This window comes from Saimiri boliviensis, chromosome 16, assembly GCF_048565385.1.
Source record: "Saimiri boliviensis isolate mSaiBol1 chromosome 16, mSaiBol1.pri, whole genome shotgun sequence".
NCBI lineage: Eukaryota > Metazoa > Chordata > Mammalia > Primates > Cebidae > Saimiri > Saimiri boliviensis.
In genome coordinates this window covers 71,607,229-71,629,553 of record NC_133464.1, presented here as the reverse complement: position 1 = coordinate 71,629,553, position 22,325 = coordinate 71,607,229, and the positions used below count along the sequence as shown (strand labels likewise).

General features: G+C 35.8%; 1 protein-coding gene and 1 long non-coding RNA gene across 2 annotated transcripts in view; one reads left to right on the top strand and one right to left on the bottom strand.

The window, feature by feature from the left end:
• LOC141581658 (uncharacterized) overlaps positions 1-22,325 on the top strand; it is a 772,188-nt gene that overhangs the window by 519,156 nt on the left and 230,707 nt on the right. The window contains exons 6-8 of the long non-coding RNA XR_012514424.1: positions 12,354-12,755; positions 14,655-14,761; positions 18,670-18,844. This is a non-coding gene — a long non-coding RNA (uncharacterized LOC141581658). The remainder of the gene's footprint in view (positions 1-12,353; positions 12,756-14,654; positions 14,762-18,669; positions 18,845-22,325) is intronic.
• The window catches only part of TRPC4 (transient receptor potential cation channel subfamily C member 4), a 203,736-nt gene that overhangs the window by 6,160 nt on the left and 175,251 nt on the right, over positions 1-22,325 (bottom strand). Inside the window, exons 6-8 of the mRNA XM_003934403.3 lie at positions 21,514-21,827; positions 14,750-14,945; positions 11,011-11,205 (exon numbers count right to left, since the gene is read on the bottom strand). Coding sequence (XP_003934452.1) covers positions 11,011-11,205; positions 14,750-14,945; positions 21,514-21,827 — 705 coding nt within the window. The remainder of the gene's footprint in view (positions 1-11,010; positions 11,206-14,749; positions 14,946-21,513; positions 21,828-22,325) is intronic.

Below are 22,325 nucleotides of genomic sequence, written 5' to 3'. Positions count from 1 at the left end.
TGCTGCACATGAATCAAAAGAATGACTGAACAAAAACACTAAGGTATGAGTATATAACCTTTATGACATTTAAAACAGAATAAGTTAACAATGACGGAACCGTTGTTCTCATACAGGATACAGGATGATGGAAAAGTAGTTAATTAGAGTTAATATACACTCAAAATCAGTTGAAATGATGCTAAGAGAAAGAGATAGGATATATTAAATAAAAAAGTCTTCATAAATATCAACATGGCAAGATTAAGAAGCTAGTTACATTATATAACAGGTAACTGGAGACCTCATTAGTCACTGAACTCTCCAATATTCATTTCAATGATATATATAGTAAGAGGATATTCCTGTTTAAATAGATAGCTGGATTTAACAAAATAAATAAATAAACGTTTCTGTTGAAAACTGCATTTATTAACTCATTAAAAAAAAAATTAAATGTGAGTCCCAGCTCATGTTTTGAAGACATCCGAATGGTCTGAGAGCAGAGGTGGGGTAAAGCACAGAGCAGTGATTCTGGAGTGTAGAATAGAGAGATGGGTTGTTTAATGATTGAAAAAAAAAGCCCATTATGAATTGAGTGAAATGATAAATGACATCAAAATTATATATTTGCAGATTCACAAGTATTCTACAGATATTAGGAAAAAAAAAACCCACATAATCCCAAATTTATGTATGTTGAATAAACATTAGCATTGATTCTTCAGGAAGAAAACGGGCCAAAATAATCTAAAATAAAAATATCTCTATAATAATGGAATTAATTTGGTAAATTGTGAGAAAGCAAAAGGAAAAATATATCTGGGTTTAAAATGAGGCTTTTGATCTTGTTACTTAATAAATAATCATAGGCTGTTAAAATAGAATATTGAAAAGAACTGTGCCTGTATCACTGTGAAATGATATTTCAAATATTAAATAATTTAAAAGAAACTATTTTCTTCTCTTCAGAGAAATAGAAGAAAATGCTATTTTCACTGGCCATAAGGATGTAACTGTCTTTCACGGTTAGTAGTGACTTGCAGGAACAGATAAGACAATGCTTAGCTTCCTGCAGGTCACTGATTATTTTGAATATCATTCACTTTTGCATGAGAAATAAATTTTGAGAAAAACATTTAAAATAGGATTAAGCCATCAATTTAAAAACTCAGAAATTTGAAACAACACAAATGTAGAGCATCTTGAAAAAAGTATAGCATGGGAATTTTATGGCTGGGCCACCAGATGGAGGTGTCGGACTCATATTGAGACACAGCTCAGCTGAAACGTAAGACAAACAGCACTTCTAGAATGAAACACACAGCCTTCTGAATCTCCTTAAATTTACTTAAACTAAAATACTAAAGTGAATCGTACATCAATTTCTTTAACATTCTCACCATAAATACTATATCAGAGATCTGATTTTAATTATTTAAGTAGCTAGAGACTCTTAATTTAATATAGAAAGAATTTGGTCTCTTTAATTTTTATTGTTTTGGGGTTCTATAGCATTTCACTACCGTGTTTCAGAATCCTATCCTTCTAAATTCCAATAAAGAAATTTTCAACAAAGAGCAGTTAGAAGTCAGGATTTAACTTTAAAATTCTTTAACATCAAGTTAAAATTAGGGATAACAGAATCAGAAAGTTATGACTAATAAGTGAAAATTATCATGATATATTTTAGTATTAAAATGAGCACAAACTGTCTTTCCTTCAGGAGAATCTTACTCATCCAAAGTCAAAACATTTTAATGCAGATGTGAAAAGGCTACATTTAAAAAATAATTCTAGGTCAATTTTCTTGGGAAAAAATTCAAAAAATCCAAATAGTTTGTCAAAGAGAGAAACATTAAAAATGTTCACTGTGGTAACTTTCAGGTATTATTCAGTTTCTTTAGTCCAGGTTTAAGACTAAGTTAATATAATTCATTGTTTTTGCCAACGAATTATTTTCCAAAATTTTGCGGTAATATCACAAAACTATTTTTTAGTTTTATGACATTTTATCAGGCAATGAACTTCAACATCCTGGCTAGAAAAGTAGGAATGGGTGAAGTTAACCATCTTCTGAACCCAAAACCTAAAAATGAATGCAGTGCACTCACCAAATGATGAACGCTAAATCACGCACTTCATAGAGCTCGCTTCTGCTTAATCTCTGTTTCCCTGGTTAGCACGACGGAATAGGTTGTTTAGTGATCATCACCATTATGCCCTCCAGTTCCTACTTTCTGGGATAAAGTGTGGTGTGATAATAAGAACACAGTCCCCGGGGTTACAGCTGGGTTTGAAGCTGACTGTGCCTAGTCATGGAGTTTAACTCTGAAACCCTCCCTCTTCCCTGATTATTTACTTTGCAAGGTGAAGATAAACTCCATGGGTAATTTTGAAGATGACAAGAGATAAGAGAATGTATGGCATCTGTGGCAGCCTTATGTTAGTTTTTGTCCTCTGCATTTTTTCCCTTTTGATTAATAATATGATTTAACACCCTTTTAAAATATCTTGATTCTCAAAGCTTGTACATAGTAGGACACATATTATGATTACCTCTGAGAAAGTAAAGTGATATATTTAGATTTAACTGTGTCTCTAAATCATTTTGATGGTAATTCACGCTTCTGAAGAGCATTTCCTTCAGCTAAATCATTAGATGCCTTCAGCTTTGGCAGCAGAGGGGTTTAGAGGTAGGAAACTTGCATGTAAGTGATAGAGTAAGGGGATAGTTCTGGTAAAATTGGATAGATGTGACCCAAACTTTGTAGGCAGTCATCTTTTGGGGTAGCCCAAAAGTTTTATGAACTGTTCTGAATCACACTGAATTTTTGCTATGCCTCTAATGAGACAGCCATATGTGAGCATTGCTATAGAAACACAAAGGAAAATTCAGAGGTCATAGCAAAAGGGAAGGCTGGTTAGGGGTTCCTGCCCGGGGGACCTGTGGAATGTACCTCCTACAACATGTTGCTACTGAAGAGCCACTCTGATTTGGTGTCTCTTCTGGTTGAGTTACAGAGCAGGGTCTCCAGGCCTGGGTGTGGGATTTTTGCCTTCGCCTTTGCCTCTGGCTTAGCTCAGGGATATTTCTCTCTTCAGGGATTCAGATAATTTTCATGGGTTGAGGCAAGGAGAAATCTACCTCTATGGAATGCAAGATATTGAGGAAGCTGGTTATCTACCTCAGATCTCAGTTTTTTCAGTACAGAAACCATGAGTTGAGAGAAATGGTGTCAGGCAATCAAAGGGAAGGGCATCCCGGATATGGAAATGCAATTCTTTTACCATGTGCTTGAAGCTTTTCATTTCTCTGCAACCCCTAAAATGGGCTTTGCCTCATATCTTAGTCCTGGGATGTTGCTAGTGATAATCCTGGCACTGTATATTTGGGTTTGGTTTTCCATGGGGTTGTGGGGGAGTAAAGCCAGCTTGTCTCAAGGCTCCATTTTGAAATCAGAAGTTTCTTAACTTGTAGGGCTAATTGAAGGTATATTTATTAAGTGACTACATGTGTATAGCAGTGGAGTGCAAGAAACTAGAGATGAATAAGGCACACTTTTGCCTGTAAATGGCTTATAGTCCAAGGGGGGATCGCCAAGAACATGAATGACTACACATGAAGGCAAAATAAAAAAGAAAACATGGGAAGTGCTGTAAGTGTGTTATTTGAATACAGGGAAGAAGAAGGTAATACCGTGCTAAGGGAAGAAGCCATAACAGCCCTCATACAGAGAATGGGGTATGAGATGGGACATGAAGGAATCATAGGATTTGGACAAGGGGAGGTGCACAGGTGTTCTAGACAATTGGAATAGATGAGCAAAATGTTCTATGGCTAGAAAGTGAGAGACACATTATGAAGACTTCTGGCAGGACAGTTGCAAAGTCTCTACTACTGGGAATATACAGATTAGATTGTAGCGGGAAGTTAGCACAGACTCTTAATGTAGAATTTTAGATGGCACATAATTCAGTGGTTACAGGCACCTGGGGATTTTGACTAGTCGAGTGACATGTGATGAAAGCTTAATTTCACTGATAGTCATCTAGCAGCAGCATAAGGTGGGAATGAGGCTTCCTAGCTTCTGGTGGTAGCTGTCAATTCTTGGAGTTCTTTTGCTTGCAAGTGCCTGTCTGCAATCTCACATGGTGTTTTTCTTGGGTCTCTGTGTCTTTACATGCCCATGTTCTTACAGGAATCTATTCCAGTGTAATCTCACCTTAACTAAGTATGTCTGCAAAGATTCTTTTCCCAAATAAGGTCACAATCTAAGTAAGGGGGGAGGTTAGGAGTTCAACCTATCCTTTTTGAAGGGGCACACAATTCAATTCATAATCTATGTACTCTTTGCAATATACATCACAATAATTTTTGGCAATTAGTGACACCATTAAATATTACGCAATAGAACTACCGTCAATGACATTTAGGATATTCATATCCTTTTATTCGGTAAAGATCAGCTGAGCTTCAGAGAAGATATATTTTTTCTTATGATTATCACTGGAAATGACCAAGAACAGGAGATCTGAATAATTTTTTATAAAAGTAATATGAGGAAAGCCATTTCATTTAAAAATACCTATGTGAGTATTTAGCTTTAATATCTAAGAAAATGAGTATTTAATTTTCTTTCAAGCCATTTGCATGTTAAGTTTTGACAGAGTAATCTTCATTGACTAGGTGTTCACTAATTTTACTAAAAATAATAACTTAGGTAGAATTATAGCATGGTAGACCTATGCTAGGATTAAAGAATTTCTCAGTAAATGAACTCATGTACAATGTCACATAGAAATTTCTGGAACTTGCATTTTGCAGCTATTTTTTGAAAAACCTAAGTTGGTTCTGAGTTGTGTTTAAGACAGAAAAAATGGACCCTATGACAAATCAAGGACTTTTCTTCCTTAACTGAGTGTCAAGGAAAAATATTTTGGAAGAAGTGCTCTTTAAGTTGGCAATTGTCTTTGCAAACTCTATCAGAAGTCAATAGACTGTGTGTGGAATGATCATTGGCAAGGTAGCTTTCAAGGCAGGAGCTGAGGGCATACCTGTGTGCCACATTAGCATAATTCACAGTTTGCAGGTTCCTCCTGATTTGGTTAGGACAAGACAATGGCACTGTTTGGATCAGAGAACTCATGTTAAAGAAAAAGACCATCTACTGAGAAACTGCTGCTGCTGCAAGGAAACTCCAGAATTTCAACAGAAATGTCAGGTTCCTTTAGAGCACGGAAGATTTTGCAGCTAGAAAAGAGGGGTCTCTGGAGAGTGAGCTGTGCCAGTTTCTCACTCTTATCTTCAGTTCTCTCCAGGTCCACTGTGTGCAATGTCAGGTTCACTTCATGAAGCTAGTTCCCTGCCATCAATTTTCAGTACCGTTTTCTCTCATTTCCACTCTGGCTTTGGTCTAGCAGTGAATTTTAAGCCCATGAATTATGCCTTTTAGTCTTTGCTTTGCTTCTTGAATTCCTTAAGCATGCAACTTACTGTGTTCTTCTGCTTTAACGAAAACGAAAAAAGCAAGGGGGCCATTCCAGGATGTGATTCCTTTACCAAAAAAAATTGCAGTTTGGCTTCTTTGCAGATGAATCTACATATTGTTCTCTATGAACAGTCTTTCTCCACCTTTACAGCATATATCTGCTTACTGGTTTTCATGAAAACATTTTCTAAGAACATAAAAATAATTCATGTGAAATGCCTGAATGTTATATTGTCAAACCAAATATTCAGAAACTCACCCTTGAAATATCAAGAATATCAAGCAATTAATTTCTATATATCCCCACTGGGGAAATAAAGTTGTATCAAAAGTCCGTGCCAACAAATTTTATAGCAGTAATTTAGGAATCTGGAGATACTCACGAATGAAAACTGTCATATCTGTAAGATTTGTAATTAGGCCTACTGAGTGGCCTAAAGATTAGGGAACGACACATTTCGACTAATTACCACTATAAATGAAGTCTTGGAGGCATGTTCTATGAGCATGTTTTCTTTAGTGATGATAGCTGTTGCTAATCTATTCACAGCTTCTAATTCATTTGCAGTGACTTAACTGGGCATATTTCTGTGGCAACTAGTCAGGATCGAATATTCCACCTGTATTTCAGGGCTGAGTGATGCTCAGTGGTCCTGCCAGAGATCATCATGTCTCCTGTTCTTCTCACCATGTGCTTGAGAGAAAACTAAAAAGTGGAAAACATAAAACTAAGGAAGTTAAACTATTTGTAAATTTTTTTATCGAAAGAACTAGTATTTTTTTTTTGGTTCATATACAAACATATAAATGTAAACATTTTGATTAGAAACCTAGTCTGTGGCATTAAAAATGTTTCACATAAATGTTTTGGGAAAGTATTATATTATAATAGCATCTTCGTATTTGAATTAAATGGATCAGGGCATTTTGAACAACAGCATGAAGCATGGTTTTGTTTTAGATTAAAAAGCTTAGATATACTATGTACCCACACAAATTAAAGCTTAAAAAAATGGAAAAAGTAAACTGCAGAAGATACCAATGCTTTCTGGAATAGAAATGTCTAGTTAAAGTTACAAACTGGAAATGCTTGTTAAAATAGTGATTCCTGATGATTCTTGTATGCTATAAAATTTAAGAACAAATGCTTTAATAACAAGAAGGGCATTTGCTGATAAAATGAGGTTAAGCAAAACATTTGACAAGAAGTAATATCAAAAATCACAAGTTGGAGTGTGTTTCTTATTTGGGTAGGGTGTCTTTTTGGTGGGATTTTTATAATAGCTCAGAGACGAAGGCTCTCTCAATAATGGATATGCTTTTTATTACAAATACTCTGCTCAATAATAAAGCATTTGTTTCATTTATGTTTTCCCCCATAAAGCAGTCAAGTGAAAGATTAATTTACCTGGAACTCCCAATCACCCATTAACGCAAGTCCAAAGTTACAAAGAAATATGAGTTAATGAGTTTTCAGAGCTCGTTGTATCAGTATTACCGGGAAGCCACAAATAGCACGATAAGATTGCCAATAATGGGCTCCTACAGCGTGGCCAATGTAGCAACCCTGAAGAGCACTGGTTTCCCAGGCATTTCCTGGGAACGTGAATGGAATGAGCACCAGGGTGACCTTTACGCAAAGGCTAGGTGATGAGTGTCAGTACGTGAACTACAAATGGGAAGATCAGAGAAAATACTGCAAAGAATGAAGTCACTTCCAGTGTAGCTTTAATTATCTGCTTCAAAAATGCGGCATAAAGATGAGCAGTTTGAGGATAAGAGCAGAAGGTAAACTAGCTTGGTAAATAAGGTGTTCGAAATACAGGAGTCTAAGAGGCAGCTGAAAGCAATGAGGGTAGGATCTGCAAAGGCTGCTGAGAACAATCAAAAGACACAACTGGGGAAGGTATTGCTGCGTGTTTACCAGACTTGGCAGGGGAATAAGGGAGGGCAATGGAAAGCAGTTTGGATTGGGAAACGCAAGACACAGTATTTTTCTCCTGCTCTGTCTTGAGGAGACCCTGATACAATGGGCAGAGTAAACAGGTTCTCTTTCAAAAGAAATGGTTGAGCTCAGGGAGAGAAGCATCACACACTCGGGGCAGTTGGGGGGTAGGGGAGAGACAGCAGGAGTGGGGAGGGAGGAGAGGGTGGGGAGGGATAACATGGGGAGAAATGCCAGATATAGCATGCACCTAAAGTAAAATAAATAAATTAAGACACACACACACACACACACACACACACACACACACACACACAACTTACAGTTATCTGAAAAAAAAAAAAAAAGAAAAGAAATGTTTGAGCTAAATGTTATCTAAGGTCCCTTTGGCGGATAATGGTATATTCTAAACCATGCATTAGTTTCACAAAGTGACTGTCACTGTTCCTTAAACATCACCTTTTAATTAATAGTTATTTGTTTATCTCATTGTCTTTGTATGTTCACATAATGAACTATCAGGAGGATTAATCAAGTTCAAATAAATTAGCAGAAAAGTTAATTACTTTTTGACATTATTTTCTCAGTTAACTCCTCTTAATAATGCAACCATCTTAATTTATATCTCATTTATCTCACACTTTTATAAGCAAGAGCTTCTTTACAAATTATGCCTATTTTCATATAAGCAAAAACATGTATAAAACTCAACTAAGAGTATACATCTCAAAATAATATGTCCATTTCATTCTGGAAATGCAGTACGGAGAAAGAGTAACTTTAGACAGCACTGATGTTGACTGGGCTGGTACTTGCCCAAGGCTCTAGATAAGTGGAAAGAGAAACATGACTCAGAATATTTTTATGTTTGGCATGTATTCCCAAAGCATCCAAATACCCATTGTTAAATGTTAGTAAAATTTTCATAGTGAAGGAAAAATAAATGGTTTGAGATTCTGATTAGTTTCAAATTCTCTTGCTGTGTATCAGCTTGGAGCAAAAACTCAAATTTAGAGATAGACAAATAAAAGAAATCTGTGGGGTTTTTTTTTGAGACCAGTGATATATAGCAAATAAGACTATTTAACTCTGAAAATGAATCATTATTTTAATAGAAAGGCCAATTGACTGAGAGCTTCTTTTTGCTTCTAAAAAATGATAGCAACATAATCCTGCCCATGAGTCAACAGTGAAAGCATAGGAGGGAGGTTTGGAAGCCAAGTTTTTTATGTGGTTCTCCATTCTTTTTGTTGTCAGTACAGATGGATCACTTAAAACATCAGAGCAGGACCCTGTGCCTTGTTACAAGTTTCCTGTTATCTTAAAAACCGAGATTCTCTCGGCCATTGCCTAAAATTAAAATACAAAAGTCGTTATTTCTTTGGTGAATAGGTACTTTTATTGGCCCAGAAGCTCCTTTTAAATCAAACTACTCTTACAAAAGTTAGCATATTATGGCAGTATTAATCATCACTATCTTTTCAGAGATCGATTAAAAAATGCTTATAAATTTAAGAATGAGATGGTACAAAGGATAAGTATATTTGATCTGGAAAGGAGTAAACTGGGGCCTGGCTTCCCTGAAACCTTGTCCTCATTACCTCAAGGGAAGCATTAAATATTTCTTGCATTTTTCTCATAGCCTCTTACATGTGACTATATTATAATGTCAAATATACTACATAACATATCTATTTTTATTTCTGTATCTCTCACATTAAAATTGGTGCCCTCAAAGATGGAACCCATGCCTTCGTACCTCTTCCCATTCCTCAAATTCTAGCTCTGTTACTAGCAAGGGAAACACAGGCAGCAAGGGCTTATTGAATCTAAGCCATTACATTTATTTGAAAAATTGTAACACAAAACTCAAATATCTGGAGTAAAATAATTTCACTCCTTTCTAAGGTCAGCAATAAAGTTAATGAATTAGTATGAGGATGGCAGGATAAGGCTTTGTCATAATCTGACTTTGGTTTCTAAGATATGTTCCCAAACTCTAGTCCCCCAAGTCTACGGGTAATAGTTTATGGGAGAGAATGTAACGGCATCTCCTAATCACCTCTTTGTAACATTTACTTGCCAGTCAATTTCTCTTTAGAATTAGAGTTGTTACTGAGATGAGAGGGAGATCCATGCCACTGTCAGTAGGAGACAGCGCCATTCGGTGCTGATAACAATGCCTGGTGGGCAACGAAGTTACAAAGTGGGAAGGATCTCTTAGGGCATAGCAGTCACAATCTGTGTCAAAGAAAACTGAAAACAAATGAACATTTTGGGGTTTTTAATTAATATCTAATATTACCAAGTAATATTAGATATTAATTAAAAACCCCAAAATGTAACAACATTTTTAAATACTTCCAAAGCAATGTCTCTGAGAAGATCAAAGTGACTAATGAATATGAGCTTGTTAATTCCCAAAACATCACTATGAGAACTTTCAAAAATAGAACACAAAGTGAGAAAGGCGTGAAGAATGACTTGTCTTATGTCAATGGTATGGCTGGACCAAAAGGTTAACATGATGTATCTTCTGCTGGAATTTCTTGAAACCATGATTTCCAAAATAAAGAAAGGAAATATCATCTTCCAGTTTACCAGGAGCATGGTTCTGAGCAGTTCTTTCTCTCTCTCTCACTTCTCTCTCTCTCTCCATATATATATGTATATATATATAGACATACATACATATATATTATAACGTTAAATATACTACATATCTATTTTTATTTCTGTATCTCTCACATTAAAATTGGTGCCCTCAAAGATGGAACCCCTGCCTTTGTACCTTTTCCCGCTCCTCAAATTCCAGCTCAGTTACTGGCAAGGGGAACACAGGAAGTAATTGCTTATTAAATCTAAGCCATTACATTTATTCTAAAACTTTTCACATGAAAGTCAAATATCTGAAATATATATATATATATATCTCATATATATATATATATATATATATATATATATATATGTCTTAGATGCCTAACTTTTTGGCATCTCATATGATAGAGAGTAGATGTAACATGTTGAGTAATTAAAATATTCTGCAATCACAGCTGACAGTTGGCACAGCATATTTAAGTTATAATATTTAGTCAATCATTTAATTGAGAATTCTTATCAAGCATAAAATTCTCTGTGCAGGGGCCTATGTTAGGCACGAGGAATTTGAGGTCACCGAACACACACGCCCTGCCCTCACGGAGCTTACAATCCAGAACCGGAAACAGACAATGAGGAAGAAATGCCACAAATAAGTGGCTATCACATTCTGAAAAGACCTAGAAGTCAAGGTACTAAGACAGAGTATGCTAGTTCCCCAGCCTTGACTAGTGGAACTCAGGGAGGGCTGTGTGAAGAGCAGAACTTCTATTAAAATAGCAGTGACTGCCCTCAATGCACAAAATGCATTTTTGAAGAAGTCCTAGTTCAGCAGACACTGCCTTAGTCGTGGTAGGGGTGCTATAAACGTTCATGACATGCAATAGGTAAGAACAAAAAGGCTAAAGATCTGAACACATTTGATAAAAAATACAAATATATTCAAATACACAGTTTTTAAAAAAGAGTAATACTAACATGCTGTGTTCTTACCCCTATTGTTCCAAAACTTTCTGGCTTTCTTCTCATCTTTTTCTTGCACAAGTGTGTCCAGATCCATTTGATCAGGTACCAGAGAGACTTGGGGCTCGGGATGACATTGAAGGGAGTAGGCAGAGTACCTCCTTCTTCAAAATAACTCATCCAAAGCTTTGTTCGTGCAAATTTCCATTCTATATCTGCATGGTCCTGAATAGGAGAACATGACAACTGATGACAGGTTTCTGAATTAACAAGGTACCATAAACCTCACAGAGAGCCTATAACCTGACATCAAGCGGCTCTTGAACATTAATTAAATTGCTTATAAAACCACCACTGACTCCCAGAGATAGTCATGTAAACATTTCAGACAATGGCCTAACCTAGAGTAGTCCCAGCTCCTTTGTCACTTCTCATCCTTGCTTCTTCAATGAAACAGACATCTAAAATAATTCCTTGTTAAAAACACTGCAGTAATTAGCTATGACTTGAAGATTAACCAGCATCTTCTGCACTGTTAGTGTAGTTTCATTTGATTTAGGCCAGAAATAGACTTTCTGTCTTAACCAAAGCCTTGTACTCCTGCTTAGATTAATGCTACCTCCAGAGATGCTCATGGCTTAGCCTTCATTGTTGACAGGAAAAGTCTTATTGGATATGTTTTCATATGAATATTACTGTCTACCTTCAGCCAACAGAGATAAACTCAGCAAGAAGTTCCTCTAACAAATGTAGAATTGGGCCTCTCTGACACAGCATTGACTCTTGATCTAACTTTGGACAGACCAGAGAGGATCATGGCCAGCGATTGCCCACAAGCCTGAGGCTATCCCCTTCATCATGTATTACTCACTCCACTATATTAATCTCCTGTGGAAACTTTGGAGCATTTGTGACAATTAGATCTGGGGCAGCCAGTCTCTTCTTAATTTAGACATAAATCTGATTTAAGCAGATCTGAGAAGTAGGAGGTGGTAGAAACTGGACATACATTCATTTTAAGAATTCAGAATAGTTCATAGTAACCAGTTAATATCATATACATGAGCTCATATTTTAGAGTAGGAGAATAATCTTTAACTATGCTTCATTTTGATATTCTTAAATTGCTGTGTGCTGATAAATGCATAAGTTATACATATATTTCTACTCTGCACAACATGGGTTTTAATCCAGATACTGGACATATTGTGATTTGAATAGGAATCACCATACCTAGAAAATGCATGGCCTTATTGTTGCTAAGCAAATATTTGATGATACGGATTGATCCACATAAAGCCTTCCCCCTTTCCCTTCTCTTCCTTTCCTTCTTGATTTCTCCCTCCTTTCCTTTCTCTTTTTTTCTAAACAAGATTATAGGTTCTTGCTGACTATGCCGCATTGGTGAAGAGAATTGTATATATTGTTTCCTGCAGGCCTGGAGAATGGGACTCAGTAGATTTGGCTCAAAGAAATAAAAAGGTAATCATTTAGATAAACCATTGGCCTGTGAATAGTGCCTTCTTATTCTCTGATTCTCAGGGAGCCAGAAATTATGTTATTTTATTGCAATCACTAAGCAAGTGCGCTCTTTGTTCATGATTTAGGATTTTGAGAGGGTCTATCACATAGCCTATGGTGTTAGAAAATCTGGAGATAAAAAGTTCTAAGCTGTTGATGACTAGATTCATCTTCCACTACTCACCTTCTAACTCCTAGTCAACATTTGAAACTAAGCTTAAGGATCCTCTCTTCAGAAGCCTGCTCTGCCTCCGGTGAGTCCTGAGCTGCCTCCTATCTCCAACCCAGTCAAGGTCCCCTCTTTCATACCTTCATGACATCCTCAAATTTCTTTTCTCAATATTGAAATAATTTATTGATCTTAAAATCTCGACTATATCATTTTTTATTGAAAACAGGGACTTTTTAATTCTTTGTGTCCTCAAAATGAAACATATGTCTGGTCTATAGTAGGTGAACAATAAATATTTCATCCATGAACAAATGAGTGAATGGAAAGCAGGCTTTAGTCAGGGACTACATAACTGCTTCTGCCTTTCAACAGTTAAATGTTCTTTTTACATGCTTTACCTAAGGCTCTGAGTTACAGTTAGCAAGACAAGAAAAAAAAAAAAAAGAAAGAAAGAAAAAGGAAAACCTCAGAGTAAAATCTGCTGTTCTGAATTCTGGGACAGGTGAAAGCAAATGCTTGGTATGCTCACGTCCCAAGGAGGCTTCATGTGTGAAGTCCTGGGAACCACACCTGTCTCGGGTTTGCAATGCCTATTCTTCCCTCCACAGTCTTAGGGTTTGGGCTAAGTAGAAATTGAGGTTTGAAGATGATTCTCATCTCTGTAATGAAATTACCTAGAAAAGTACACCTCACAAAGAAGCAATTAGAAAATGTCATAATATTCTTAAATAGTTTTTTCTTCTAGATGAAATTGGAACACTTAATGTTTTAAAAGATCCAAATTGCTGGCAGCTTTCTTGTATCTAGCTTGATAATTAGAGGTCTTCTAATTTTTTTTTGTTGTTGTTTCTGATGTTCTGGAAAACAGAGCCCACATTTTGGAAATGTGTTATTAGGAGAATATAGAACTTCTGACACAAACATTTAGAGACCATAAAAATTTCCAATCATAAGATGCTTAACTGAAGATCAAAGTATGCATAAATTTGGATATTTACCCCCAAATCCTAGGACCTACATTTTCCAAAGGAATTATTTCTGCATTCGGAATACTTTAATCTGTGAATAGATAAAAAACATCTATTCTCACGTTCTGTGCAGTTTTTCATCCGTTATGAGTGTCTCATGAGAAAAATTTGCATCCCAAAAGACAGGTGAAGTAAAATTCAGAGTGTTGCTTGACAAAAAAACAGTAATAACACTTCAGAGGTTTAACTATAGATTCAAAGGTACAACATAAATGTCGTTATATATGAAGAAAATGGGAAAACTATAATTATGCTTATCAAATGCTACTGGTCTAAGGTATAAATATGAAAGACTTAACTATATTTCATTCCACTAAGAGGTCTGCTTTGCTGCTATTGCTAGTGGTCATAGACGTACATCACTAGTGGATAAGTTCAAGAAGATCAGTTCAAGCTTTGTCTTTCTTGTGCGTTGCTATATTTCTGGTGTCCAGAACAGTACTGGGCAACACAATATGTACCCAGTAAGTATGTGTTGAATGAACAAATAAGTAACTTATGCTAAGTTGCTTAGGTTTCAAAGTTTCAAAAAAATACGTATTGTATTGTTTAATATGCTACAGAATTTAACATTGCTTCTGTTAATATGTTGCTTTCCCTGAGTGTTAAGAAACTGAAAATCCTGTGGCTTCTTCCTTTCCCAGACTCCTCTCAGGGTTATGTTTTGTGTCTTGCCCTATAGCTTGACTTTGCTTATATTAGGATGGTAGGTTAAATGGACAGACAGGAGGCAAAACCTATTGGTCACTGCACAGAGATCAGCTGCTTGTTTGTAAGTCAGACCTCACCTACTACTTCCCATAGCCAGTGACTGCCTGGCCAGACGGATTTGGTTTATCTCTGTAATCATGTATAACACGACAAAATTAGATTAATTTATAGCCACACATAGTGTGATACTGCTCAGAAATGTCAAATAAACCATTTATAATTTTTATCTGTCTCATCAATAGCCAATTATAGATTCCTATGATAAGAAGATGGAGTACAGCTAAGAACAACACATTTGAGGGGAAATATTGAATTAAAATAAAGCTGGTCAACTTACAGCAATCAGTTGGTAAGAATTATTCATCATAGCGATTAACATGTTGAGTAGAACAACCAGAGAGATGACATTATATGTCCCAAACATGGTGGCACCAACAAACTCAGTAAATTCATGCTGTGCTTTGACATTGGTCACATATAAATTGATGAGCCCAAATATTGACCAAAACAGGGACTGGAGTGTCTCAAATAACCTGGAATAAAGATGAAATGATACTAATAGCTATATTAATAGAATCATTATACATAAGATATAACAACAAAGTATGGCACTATTATGTATATATAATTAACTTAAACATTAATATCAACAGTAAAATAACCTTTTGGGGCAACCACAAAATTAAACAATAAAAAAATTAAAAGAAAATTGTTTTTTTTTTCAAACTAGTAGAAATAGTGTACTTAAATTTCCCAAGAGCTTTGAAAGCTAAATTTAGTTTCCTGGGGCAGAGAGAAGCAAATGTGGCCCAGAGCCTGTTTCTGCATGGCTACTGAGTGAAGAATGGTTTTTACTTTCTCAAATGGTTGGGACAAAAATCAAAAGAGTGATATTTTGTGACATGAAAACTATGTAAAATTCACATCTCCATATCCATAAATAAAATTTTATTGAAACACATCCATTCTCATTCATTTATGCATTCCCTGTGGCTTCTTTTGTGCTACAATGGCAGAATAAAGTACTTGCAACAGAGAACATATGGCTGAGAAAACCTAAAATATTTACTATCTGTTCCTTTTCAGAGACTGTTTGTCAATCTCTGTCCTACGGCACTAACAGCTAATAAATGATAGATCGCAAATTTTAGGCTTTAAAAAGTCTGCTCTTTTACTGATTTTGCTTTGGTTGTAGGAGAATTAAGAACATTATCACTACTACAGATTTCCATGTTTACAACTAAAATTGCACATAATGCATCTTGTAAGATGGCAAAGAGTCTCAGATGCTTAGATAATAAAATTTGATTTTTTTTTTAATTTCAAGCAACGTTTTATTTATTCTAGCTAATGAATGAACACTGGCTGTTTCTTTCTTTCTTTCTTTTTTTTTTTTTTTTTTTTTTTTTGTGAGCCAGAGAGTCTTGCTCTGTTGCTCAGGCTGGAGTGCAATGGTGTGATCTTGGCTCACTGCAACCCCTGCCTCACAGGTTCAAGTGATTCTCCTGCCTCAGCCTCTTGAGTAGCTGGGATTACAGGTGCGCACCACAACACCTGGCTAACTTTTGTATTTTTAGTAGAGACAGGGTTTCGCCATGTTGGTCAGGCTGGTCTTGAACTCCTGATGTCAGATGATCTGCCAAATAGTCTCCTTAACTTACTCCAAAGAATGAAATAAGCTGAGGAGTATACTGTATAAACCCAAATGGAGAATTGTTTGTTTCAAAGGGATCATAACAATCTATTAGTATAATGCAATAAAATGATGATAGAGCTTTCATACTCCTTGATGAATTATTAAAATGAGACTGTATTTAAATTACAAAAATAAAACAAAAACCTTCTCATAATGCACATGATGAATAAGGAGGTAGGATTTCTATCTGTAGGGAGATGAGCATTAGATTAGAATGGTGTTGCAGAACCAAGCCAATTATGGTTTCTGGCAACTCCCAGCCCCAGTGACATTGTTCTCTGTATGCCCTTTTATGGAAAGGTGGTTCTTGGATAAGACTCTGGAGCTCCTCACCCAATACCTTCATGGATTAAGTCAGTCATGGTCAAGTGACTCAAGGAGAGACAATTCATATAAGGCCAGTGGCCTGTGGCAAAAATGATCAGAATTCCTTCTAGAGAAATTTGCCTTAAAAATATCAAAATAATTGCCCAAAGGGGCTGAGATGACAGGGGTTATGATGTGGAGTTAGAATCACCGGAATGATGGGATGCCAAAGGTTTGAGACAGCACAGACTAAGAAGCAGAGAATTGAGGATGAATAAGCCAGGCAATAAGTAAACTCAGAATATAGATGAAGTAGCTGACTCACCTTAATGCTGATACACAGAGTAACAATCCCATAGCCCAGCACTATGTCAATGCCTGCTCTTCCTAAAGCTAGGGCTTGCTCTAGCTTCTGCCCTTGCAAAGACAAACGCTTACTCAGAAGACTGAAGGGCTATAATTCTGTGCATAATTTTTATGACAAAATGCCGGTTACTTGAAATAAGCCATGAATTCTTGTGCATATAACCAGGAGATTCTAATTAAATATGCCTTAGTTGGCATTCAGGATGTAAACTGCTTTTTTAAAAAGGTGAAAAAAATTTTTTAATCGAGCAACTAATTTTTAGATATAAAATGTAACTGTTTATTTTCTAGAGCTTTTGAACGATAGAACAGATTGTTGTGAAGTAAAAGGACACTGATCTGATTAACTTTAGCCAGACTGTGATTCTTAAACGGAATGCTGTGCATTCTGCGAGGAAGTGGTCACGTATTCTTAAAGGAAAACCCCGATGCCAGATTCCAACAACAACAGAGAGAATTAAATTGACTCATTGGTCCTAGACAAAGGCCACTAAAGCTATCCTTTGAAAATTTCTCAGGAAAAAGTAAATTTGGCCCATGGCCATGAATTCTTTATTTTTAGTAACTTTAAAGACAATTTCTAAAATTAATCATAGGGTCCTTTGGATTTAATGTGAATTAACTGTATTTTTTCTTTCCTAATGGTGTATATTCTCACAGTGAGTATACACATAAAAATCAGATGGTTTTTTCCTGACATGAATAGCAATTTAAGGAAAGTTATAAGTTAAATATTATAAGTTATATAATAAATCATATAAAATGTTACCACACAAATCCCCTAACAGTTTCTTTTTCAAATAAAAACAATGATGCAGAATAAATGGCTCATTATTTTGAAACGTACATATTTGCTTCTGTCTACATAATACCTACTAATTTTAGGAAACATTAATAACAGTAATAAACACTTTGGCAAATTATTTATTGATGTTTAAAAAAATTAGAGGGGAAAATTCTAAATATAGTGACATTTTATGATTATATATGGATTCTTTCTTTTTTTTTATTTTTCTTCTTTCAGTGGAATAAGTCAGTGGTGAGATTTGAAGACTAGTTCCACTCAACTAAAATATATTTACTTCTCAGAGGAATTAAGACCTTGGTCTTAAAGTATTTCTCAGTGAATTGTTCAGATATTAGGTGGATTAAGAAAAATCAATCTAGGTTAACATTTCAAAGCCATTGCTTCTAGAAATGTTTTTTCTCATTAGTGATTCTCAAATCTACTGATACCAACATTGCCCATAAATTGAAGGATCATTACTTAAAGCATCACATTTTAGAATGCCTTTGTGTGACTAATAATTTTTCTTGTTCTGTGGTAAGTTATGAACTGAAAACTCTCCAACATAATGCCACAATTTAATTCAGTGACACTTAGACAAAACCTGAGTTGAAGACTAAACCCTGAAGGTCTGTGTGGGTGGATTGAGGTCCTGCCTTCCTAATGATAACATTTTGTCTGTTACTCTGAATATATTCCTCAACAGCTACTTTAGAAAATTAGCTTGTTTCCCTGATTGCATATTTACAGCCAGAAAAATTGAACGTCTAAAAAAGTAATGTATTCCACAGTTGAAGTTTTCTTCTATCCCATGGGACTAAAACAATGAGCAAACATAAATTAATACAAAATTCATCTGAATATTTTACCTTTAGTTTATAAGCAAAAATGTAGTATTAAAATAATATATGACTCCAACTGGCCAGTTCCAACCATTAGAAATACAGCTGCAACAAATATAAAAGGGCTTTGCTTAATGAGACAAAACCTGTCACAAAGCCTGTGCCCTTCTTTTCAGAAGAGAGTAACTTACCAGGGATTAATAGCTTAAAATTGCACATAGAATGGTTTCAACAACTAAGCATTCTGTGTCTTTTAATAGCATGTAGTTCTTCTCAGGATAATGAGAAGATGACTGGAAAGGAGAAAGAGGAAATGTCCATTCATTGGAGGGAAACTATATGAAGACACGTAGAAGAACATGGATCACAGGCTGACACTGGGCGTTCACAGCCAGGGAGGAGACCAGAAAAGGCCGTCCGGTAAAGATATCTGAGGTAGGATTTGGGGGAAAAAATTGCCAAATGGAAGGGCAGAATAAGGACATTCTGGAATAAGAGAAGGAAATAACATATTTGGAGATTTATATTTATAATTCATCAGGAAATATTGAAGAGTAAAGTGTTTCTGGGGGATTGAAAGATGAAACAAGAAAAGGAAGTGATACAGAGGATGTTCATCTCCTTCAAATGTCAAGTTGAAATGTCATCTCTGATGTTGAAAGTGGGCCTCAGAGGGATGTGTGCAAATAATGGGGGTGGATTTTGGGTTGCTGGCTTAGTGTTATCCTAGGGGTGATTAGTGAGTTCTCACGCTATTAGTTCTCACAAGAGCTTACTGTTGAAAAGACCCTGGCTTCCTTCCTCTTGACCATGTGATGCCTGCTTCCCTTCACCTTGCAACATGAGTGGAAGCTTCATGAGACCATCACCAGAAGCAGATGTTAATGCTGTGCTTTTTATGCAGTGTGCAGAACCATGAGCCAAATAAACCTCTTTTCTTTATAAATTACCCAGTCCCGGGTATTTCTTCATAGCAACAAAAATGGACTAAGACAGGAGGCAGGGGACAGGCAGACCAATGAAGGACCTAAAATATCAAGCTAAAGAATGTGGCAGTATCCTGTAAGAAACGGGGAACCATTTTGACACTTTAAACAGGGGAGCATCAGATTTGGTTTAGAAAGATAATTCAGGAAGCAGAATGGAAGATACATGAAATAAGGCAGATACCAGGGGCAGGGATACCTAGATTTGGGCATGGGTGGAGAGCAAGGGAGACAATGCCAAGATAATATGGAAGGGATGAGGAGAATACAGGATTGTGGTGATGTTGACTAAGAAAAGGAGTTAAGCAGGAGGAAGAATATGTTTTAGAGAAACTATTAAATTCTCTTTGATTGAATTTAAGTCTTCAGCAGACATGTAGAGAGAGGTGTCCAGTAGACAGCTGAATATATTGTGCAACCTGAGGATAGAAGTTGATGCTAGTAATATAAATATGGAAGTTATATCTTAGACATATAGAGCCAAATCCAAAAGCATAGATGAGTTTTCACAAGGGTACTGTTCAGAAGGTCTCAGGTTAGTATGCCAAGACATGCCACTATTTAAAAGCAGTAATGAAAATAAAAAATTATCAGAGTGAAGTCAGAAAGGCTAGAGAAGTAGGATTTGAAGTGAGAAAAATAATAATACAGGGGGCAGGGTTTCCCAAATGAAGTGTTAAACAAGATAAAATGAAGCAGACACAATATGTAAAATGTAAGCAGGAAAGTATCCATAGGTAGTAGTGACAAGAAGGCTCTAGATGATGATTTTTAGAGCAGTTTCAGTGGAATGATGGAAAGAGAAGCCAAATTGTAATTGGATAAAGTCTGAGTGAGAGGTGAGAAAACAAGATGTCTTGTGTAAGCTTCTTTTAGGGTTACTTGGATGAAGGAATGAGAGAAACAGGAGTGGAAGCTATTGGGCTGCAGTGAGCCAAGAGCACACCATTGCACTGCTGGGCAACAGATAGAGATTTCATTTAAAAAAAAAAAAAAAACAAGATGAAATGATTGAGAGAAGATAAAAGAATTTTGTGCTTAAGATCCATGGTTGTATAAATCTATTTCTGAAACTAATGAGGCATCAATGGCTAAGATTTAAAAATTATGTGCAAAAACAAAGATGATGAATTATTAAAATGAAGCCTTAAATATTGAGGCTAAGATAAAACAGATGTAGAATTAAAACAACAAAAGCATTTTAGCTGTAAGTGATTTTGTTTATGAGAGATTATTGATTTTCTCTAACTTGAGAAATTACCGTCCTCTCCTAGTATACACAATTCTATGATGGCTCATGAATAACGTATGACTTTTAAAATCATCTACAAAATGACAGTGTATTCACACATGCTTACGGTGCGGAGGAAAATCACTTCTCTTATTACTTCATCTGCTTATCAACCATCTGTTTGTCATGGTTAAAAAGAAAAGGGAAAGATATAGAGAGGAATGGCCTGAGAGCTGTGTGACCATCAAACACAGTGCTCATGAAGCTGTGCTGTTAGCAAAAGCGTTATGAATATTACTGAGAGTTGACAATTGACACTGCCTATTAGCTCATTCAGGTGTAAGGGCACAAAGAGTTTTGAGTGCATGATAATAATGGCTAGATTAATCTTGGATTTCCATTTGCACTATTTTTAGATGGTTACATTTTTGTGTAGGCAACTAGAGAACGAAAAGAGATACATGAATGGACTTCATGCATCATGGTACCTCGGAAACAAATGAGGAAATGCTGAAACCTACTTGAATTTTCCAACATGAGTGGTTTTACATATGTTCTATCTTTTAATGTACTTGTAAACTTTCATAGTACATAGTTTACCTTTTTTATTGTACATCTAAAAATATAGTAACTACTGCTTTCTTTTTCATGAAGTCATTTAGAAGGAAAGATGATTTTACTAAAATTAAAAATAAATGTGCCAGGTATTTATTTTCCTGTCAGAAGTTTTCATTTCTACTCAAAGCCACGTTAATTCTGTTTTCTGCCTTAAGCATAATTTTAATTCCCCATTTTCTTTACAACCATTTGTCATAGGTTTTTCAAGTTTGTGATGTGGTGCACTCTAAATGTACAACATTACCAGTAGAAATGTCTATTAGACTTACGTTGAAAATGCATTATTCTGCTTTTCACATCGTATGCCTTTGCAGGTTAACCCTTTCGTTTCTTCATAATAGAAGTACAATTGATTCAGGCCATTTGCAAATGCTAGCAACACAAGGCAGTATATGAATAGAAACTTCAAAATGTCCAGGAGCATTCTTCCCAGAGATATTTGCAGAGGTCCCAGGTGAGAATTTGCAGTAAACAATGAGATCAGACGCAGAGAACTAAAGATGTTTGCAATAGCAAATAAAGCCTCTGCCACCAGCGTGGGATGCCACATGTCCCATGATTCTCGTGGATTAAGGGCACTGTACTGGAGAAAACAGAGAAACAAAGGGAAAGTAAAACAAACACACGTATATAAATATATCAAGGTCAAAGTGCTTTTCCAGGTTGACTCAGCACAATCACCTACTGCCTAGAAGCTGATGTCATTTATGATGCTAGCAGTGATATTAATCCACACAAAAATAAGGGTTTACTAAATCATAACTTATGAACTGTAATCGACCTCCAGGTCTCCAGGTCTGTCCTTATCAAGTGTAGTTTTTGTTAGCATGTTAATTACATGAGTCTTTTAATTTTCTAATTGAACTGTTTTTAAAAAGAAAAGGATACTGTTATATCCAGAAAAAGAAACCCTATCTGAGTTTATAATGGGGAAAGGTATAAATATGATGACAAAGAAAACTGCATCATAAAGGAAAACTATTAAATTTTGAACAAAATAATTGATGACCTTGTTTATGATTTTTGAACACACTTGCCTATTCTGGAGAATACATGTAGGATACAAATTACATATGAATGA